The sequence below is a fragment of the Dendrobium catenatum genome, unplaced genomic scaffold (assembly GCF_001605985.2).
Source record: "Dendrobium catenatum unplaced genomic scaffold, ASM160598v2 fragScaff_scaffold_266, whole genome shotgun sequence".
NCBI classification, from domain to species: domain Eukaryota; kingdom Viridiplantae; phylum Streptophyta; class Magnoliopsida; order Asparagales; family Orchidaceae; genus Dendrobium; species Dendrobium catenatum.
Window position 1 is genome coordinate 602,844 of NW_021318728.1, and position 7,175 is coordinate 610,018.

A 7,175-nucleotide genomic window follows, 5' to 3' on the forward strand; every position below is an offset into this window, starting at 1 on the left:
ATCTGTGTCCGACGTCTGCACAGAATAATTTATCCCTAGATTGGGAGTTCCAAGGACCATAAACTTGGGCAAACTTGGTCCTTATTTGCTTAGGGAAAGTTTTGGGCCAAGATTGAATGATCTAAGAGGTCTATGAGGTTCCAAACGAGGGCAATGTTTTCCTAAGGGAATTCAAATTCATCTTATCTTTAACTAAAAAGATAAGATCCACTTGTAATTATTGTCTTGTGTAAGGAAATTCTTGAAAAATGTACCATTTTTTTCATTACAAATGTACATTTTTTTAATTTTAAAAAAATCAAAAATATTACATTTGACATGAAATTTCCTTACACAAGACAATAATTAACTTAACAATTAAAGAAAAATCAATTATTAAATTCTATGTTTTGCAATAATTAAATGCAAAAGTATCATGGGCACAACAGAAGAACCCTCATAGCTAATTAATTATTCATGTGACATTACAAGATGCCAAAAATAATTAGCTGATTCATTCAAGCTGTTATGCCACTTTTTTAATTTTACAATTATTTCTTCAACTTTTTTACTAATAATTTATTATTATTATTATTATTGCATTGTGTGAGAATTTCTCTGTTTGTTTATGACATAGATTTATATTATTGTTCTGATCATGAATTTCAAGAAGATAGCTTTAGGATATTTTATATGATTTTTACTTCAAAATTTACAATTAGAGTTTTTTTGTAATTTTTATTTTAAAGTGGAAAATTAAATTACAATGAAAATCGGTATGGTACAAATATGAAAATATTTATTTTTTTATTATATTGTATGAAATAAATCATCATATTCTCATATAAATATGGATTATTTTATATATTAGTTAATATACTCTCATAAAAAAGTACATGTAAAAAATGCATTTTAAAATCATTTCTTATATAAATTAAAATTATTTTCAAAAATATAAATACATGTAAAATGTTATATATTTTATAATATTCGCTCTATGTTTGATAAAAAATTTTCAAAATATACTCTATGATAAAGTTGCATGGGAATGAATGATGCAATATCATGATTATAGCTTTACTTATAGTAGCATGTAGAATATTGATTTTTGGCTAGGCTTTGGGCTCATCATAGAAATATAATTAAACTTATTAAACATATTAAACTCTATTTAAGAAGATATAATCATACAATAATATAGATTATAAACATAAAAATCAAGAAAATTAATTATTTTATAAAATAAAAAATAAACATTAGGAAAAATTATTGATAAATAGAGCAAAATAAAACATACAAGATTAATATTAAGTAGCTAAATTTCCTTGATGGCAATTAGTTATTTGTTTTTTATCCTATGATACTTGTAATAGTTCAAACTCTTAATTTTCAAGGTATTGTTCGCTTTAGGCTAATGGTCTCACGTTTTTGTCCCGTCGTTGCAATTTCTCAGGGTGTTACCAATCGCAGGATTGCTCCCGCATGCGTATACTTAACCTCAGAATTTTTTAATGAAATTTCAGCTATTATACTAAAAGAACTTCGATTTTAAAAAAATCAATTTCTTTTTAGTTAAAGGGTTTCATAATACCTCTACTTATTACTACTATAAGGGTACAATTTAGTTTTTCCCAAAATATTTATTTAAGTGTATGATAAATCTTAAAAATAAATTTTAATTAAATTAAAAATTAAAAAAAAAATTAATATCAACTATTTATATAATATGTTTTAAAATTAAAAATTAATATTCAAGATGTATATGTGTTAAACACATATATTAATTTTTTAATTTGAATACATAAATAATATTTTTAACTCAATATTAAATAAATAAACATATTTTTCATTATTATAAAATGTGAAGTTTAGAAATCCTCTGCTCAAAATAACATAAATACCGTTGCCACCTTCACCAATCCACTCCACAACTCCGATTTCTCTCTCTCTCTCTCTCATCTCTTGAACAGTTCATGGCGATCCCAGTTGTCTTCCTCTCGTCCCTCTCCTTACCGGGCAACTCAACACCTCTCTTTCCATGCCCCAAACCTTCATTTTCCATCCGCCGCCTCGTTCCTCCTACTTCGCCACCTCCGATTCCGTTGGGCAGAACAAGCCCACTGCTAGCTTCTCCTATCTCTCCTCAGCCCTTTCTCTCCTTCCGTTCCAACCTTCCTAATAAGAGTAAAAAGACCATCCAAGAAAACCCTTATGGACTGCAGGACCTCACTCTCTTCCCCAACGAAGAAATCCTCGAAATGCCTTCCATCCACGAACCCTTTTTGCCATTACCTCGGCGAGCTCCTGAAGAAGAGCAAAATCACTCCTTTATCCATTTACGGTGATATGAACACCCGCATAACCGCAATCCAGGACGATTTCAGAAAGGTTGTTCCCGGCGATCTCTTTGTTTGTCGGGTGGGCACCAAAACGGATGGCCACGCTTACTTGTCGGAGGCAATCAGCAAAGGAGCAGTGGCCGTGTTGTCTGAAAGAGAACCCGATAAAGAGGAGACCTTGGGGTGCCGAGCTATCGTCACTGTGGAGAACACCCATTCGGCAATCCCTAATCTCGCAGCTTCTTTCTACGGCCGTCCTTCCGAGAAGCTTTCTGTAATTGCAGTCACAGGAACAAACGGTAAGACGACCACAACCCATTTGATAAAATCCATGTACGAGGCCATGGGGACCAAAACTGGAATGCTTGGTACAATTGCTTACTATATTCACGGCAATCAACAGCTTGAAGCTCCCAATACGACCCCTGATGCTTTACTAATGCAAAAGCTGATGGCAGATATGGTGGCTAATGGGGCTAAAGCTGTTGTCATGGAGGCTTCTTCTCATGGATTAGTTTTAGGAAGGTGCAATGAGATTGATTTTAATGTTGCAGTGTTTACCAACTTTACCAGAGATCACCTAGACTTCCATGGTACCACAGATGAGTACAGAAAGAGCAAGGGCATGCTGTTTGATAGAATGCTTGATCCTGAAAAGAACAGGAAAGTTGTGAATGTTGATGACCCCAATGCTTATTACTTCTTATCTAAGGGGAATCCAGATGTTCCTCAAGTGACTTTTGGAATGGAGAACAAGGATGCCGATGTTCGGGCTCTGGATTTTGAACTTTCATTGTTTAGGACCAGAATATTGGTGGGCACACCAAAAGGGACTATGGAGATTTGCTCTAAATTAATTGGAAGGTATAATATATACAATATTCTTGCTGCTGTTTCAGTTGGGATAGCAGTGGATCTGCCACTGGAGGCAATTGTGAGAGGAATAGAACAGATGGATGGGGTTCCTGGGAGATGTGAGTTGATTGATGAAAATCAAGGATTTCCGGTGATTGTCGATTATGCGCACACGCCGGATGCTTTATCTCGTCTGTTGGATGCTGTGAGAGAGCTAGGGTCAAAGCGTGTTATCACTGGTATGATGATTTCCTCTCCATTTCCTGAAGATTTACCAAGCTAGATTATTCAATCCCTTAACTTTTAGAAATTAAACTAAAATTCTATTTCTTCAAGTGTATCTATTTTTTTTTCAAATGGATTTCATGGAGTGATTTGCAAGTTACAGAAATCAAGGTTCTAGAATACTAGTGTTGCTTTAGAATCATGAGTTGTGCAAATTCCTTGCATGATTTCATTTTATATTCATTTTGTGTGTGAAAAATGAATTCAATTTAGGAATCTTGAAGCTTTTTGTATGATTTTTAATTACATACAGCCAAATGACCTTTAAAACAAGTTTTCTAGCCTCAAGCAACCAAATGTTAGGTTTTCAACCAGTTAATTATCACTCATGATCTCACTGAAAATAATGGTGTCCGGACTATCCGGAGACGAATCCGAACGCCCCATGTCCCCAGATGCACTAAGCCCTAGGTGACATGGAACGTCCGGATTCGTATGCTGCACGTAATAATTTTCCGTCTGCTTGACATCTATAAATAGAAGATTCCTATAAGATCTTGATGGATCCTTCAGCCATCACATGTAAGGGTTTGTGCTACTTCAGAGCTCCATAAGGAAAATTCATCTAGTCAGTGTGGTTATGTGCTTCTACTACCAACCAGGATTAGTTTCTTGATAATTCCAAGAATGTAATTACAATGCTAAATTTCAATGAATCTTTACAAAGAAAATTAAGTTATAATTTGATATGGTGAAAGGAAAGGAAAAGTAGGCTTGAACTTTTGTTGCCATGATTTCTCAAGAGCGATAGACAATTACTTCTGGGTTTTTTTTTTTTTTTTTGCAGAATTAACACGACAATGGTGGTTATCATTAGTAATCTAGAATATGACATACTGTAAATTTTTTGTTTTCTATTTCCCTTACAGTATTTGGATGTGGAGGAGAAAGAGATAAGGGGAAGAGACCATTGATGACGCAAGTTGCAGCTGAAAAGAGTGACCTGGTTATTCTGACATCCGACAATCCGAGGAATGAAGATCCAAGTTAGTATTTCTGAGATTACTGTTTCTTTAAATAAATGCAATCATCTTGAATTCAGACAATTTTTGCAATTGTTAATTTATGAACTGCTATGCTAGCTTCTCAAAGTTCTTTCTTTGCAATTCCTCAGTGGATATCTTAGATGATATGTTGGACGGCGTTGGCTGGACGATAAACGATTATTTGCAAGTTGGGGAAAGTGATTGTTATCCTCCCCTTCCTAACTATCATAGAATCTTTGTTCATGAAAACAGAAAAGTGGCTCTGCGAGCTGCCATTGCCATGGGAAAGGCTGAAGATATAGTTGTAAGTTCCTTATCCTTGTCAAACTGATTGTGTTTCATATTCATCAAATTTGGTGCTTACAATTATAAATTTATTTTTTGGCCTTGTAAACATAGTGATGGTGGAGTGATGGTGAAATATATATGGGGATATTATCAGCAGAATTCAAGTTGGATGGTTGAAGTGGAGGAATGCATTGGGTTTGTTGTGTGATAGGAAAGTCCCCCTAAAACTTACGGGAAAATTCTATAAGATGGTGGTGAGATCTGCAATGCTTTATGGTGCTGATTGTTGGCCATTAAAAGAGAAGCATAATACTAAGTTAAGTGTTGCTGAAATGAGAATGCTTAGGTGGATGAATGGCTTTACTCTTAGAGATAGGATACAAAATGAGCATATTCGTGAAAAGGTTGGAGTAGCTCCAATGGAAAATAAGATTAGAGAGAGTCGGCTTAGATTGTTTGATCATATAAAACGGCGGCTTTCCGAAGAGGTATTAAATTTGACGTATGTTAAGAAAGGTAGAGATAGACCTAAAGAGACTTGGTTATAGAATATTAGAAATGATATTTCCTTATTAGATTTAAACTAGAATTTGACTTTTAACATGACACAATAGAGAAAAAGATTCATGTAGCCGACCCCACATAATGGGACAAAGACTTGATGTTGTTGTTGTTGTCATCGTAGTCTTGTAAATAGAGTCAGCAATATGATATCCATGTAAAGTTTTGATCATGCTCTGTTAAACTCAAAATTTTTTTATGGGCTTACATTCCCTGCAAAGCTCTTTGTTATTCCAGTTTCAAACTTCTAATTTGGAGTACACATTTTATAGGTTGTTGCAGGGAAAGGTCATGAAACATATCAAGTTGAAGGTGATAGGAAGATATTTTTTGATGATAGAGAAGAGTGCAGAGAAGCTATACGGATTGTTCGAAAATTGCGACAAGAAGGAATTGATTGTAGTCTATTTCCATGGTGGTAAGTATTTAGTTGTTCTTCATCCTGTACACTGCATAGGATACTTTTTACTATTAACGCTATGTGCCTTATGACACCAACGGTTCATTTTGATATGAGAAATCAGAAATGTTTTTAACATGTATAGTACATATACTAACAGATTATTTGAAAAAAAAAAAAAATCTGATCTTTTCAGAAGTATGGAAAATGTGCATTTATATTTTTCATAGTTTTCTCTCATATATTTATGAGAAATGTTTCTTTGCGTATTATTTTGATATGTCAAGAAGAATTTTAACTAAAGAAGGCTATATTCTTATAATTTTACTTGAATAATATTATACTGAATAATATTTTTGAGTGTGGATGGCTCATTGGCTCTTGCAGAAAAGCTCAGAAAGTAACTGATGTCTTCCTTCCATTTAATGGCTACAGGTTACCACAGAGTTACTGAAGACTTTCTACAAGAGGGGTTGTATTCTTGTGCATGGGAAGATTGCTGACACACTAAATGATAGAAAAAAAAAAAATTTAGACCAATGAAGTGCTCTCCTTGATGAATGTTGGATAGAGAAGACCGGCGAAAACCCGGCACGAATAATGTGTTTTTTTATGTCATTGATTATAACTCTACCTATATTGTGACTCAGTGAGTACTAAGGAGATGAGTTGAGTGCCTATATTATATGTACATATGCATTATTATTAAATTCGCTCAAAATCTTTAAGAATATATATATATATAGTCAGGATTAGTTCAAATTTAGCTGGTTAACTTATCGAGTTCAACTCAGAAGTCATTTATTGAGTCGAACTTGAGCTGCCTTATAAGTAGGCTTGAACCACACCTCTACTAGAGTTCACTTGGTGCTTTAATTCAGATAAATATTTAAAAATGATAAATTTGAATATTAAACAATATGAACATGTTCGAATCCACAAAATTTGAACCTGATGATCTTACAAATGTGGATTTTGGTTGATCAAGCAGAAAACTAACTCATGTTCTATTCCTCCTGCTTAGAAAAAACACAGATTTTAAGCAAGACGCTATCCAATTACCATGATAAACAAGAGAGGTAAAGTAATGAGCCTTAGCCACCCAATCAAGTGATTTAGCAAACCCAACAATCCAAACTGAAATAAATTACTGAGATTGATCAATTCTCTCCAATACTTTTAATAATAATTGGACAGAATCCAAACCCACAAAACAACATCAAACCAACGAGAAATTATTCTGTGTGGATGCCGAACGCCGTCTAGAAATCAATCAGTATATGCCACATCACTCTTTTACTGAACTGCGGCTCTGTGCTGCTCGGTACCATGCTGCATCCAGACGTAGAATTAGGTCTAGCATCCGCACGGAATAATTTCTCCAAAACAATGATACTTTGCAACAAGCCAAATAATTGGCAAGATTTTGAACCAACATAAAACAAATCTAAATAGAGAGATTTTCTCCCAAAATTACATCAA

General features: G+C 34.0%; 1 protein-coding gene across 1 annotated transcript; it reads left to right on the forward strand.

Moving 5' to 3' along the window:
• Window positions 1-2,190: 2,190 nt before the first annotated feature.
• On the forward strand, window positions 2,191-6,424 carry LOC110103322 (UDP-N-acetylmuramoyl-L-alanyl-D-glutamate--2,6-diaminopimelate ligase MurE homolog, chloroplastic). The gene is made up of 5 exons (XM_020831986.2): window positions 2,191-3,412; window positions 4,328-4,444; window positions 4,573-4,748; window positions 5,566-5,711; window positions 6,129-6,424. The coding sequence occupies exons 1-5, from the start codon at window positions 2,191-2,193 to the stop codon at window positions 6,145-6,147; spliced, it is 1,680 nt and encodes a 559-aa protein (XP_020687645.2). The 3' UTR covers window positions 6,148-6,424.
• Window positions 6,425-7,175: the final 751 nt, after the last annotated feature.

What these genes read in the sequence shown, in the direction of transcription:
- LOC110103322 (XM_020831986.2), top strand. Translation starts at nt 2,191, where the DNA reads ATGGACTGCAGGACCTCACTCTCTTCCCCAACGAAGAAATCCTCGAAA. An exon ending in GTCAAAGCGTGTTATCACTG is followed by an intron (nt 3,413 to 4,327) that starts GTATGATGATTT and finishes TTTCCCTTACAG; the next exon opens with TATTTGGATGTGGAGGAGAA. An exon ending in TCCGAGGAATGAAGATCCAA is followed by an intron (nt 4,445 to 4,572) that starts GTTAGTATTTCT and finishes GCAATTCCTCAG; the next exon opens with TGGATATCTTAGATGATATG.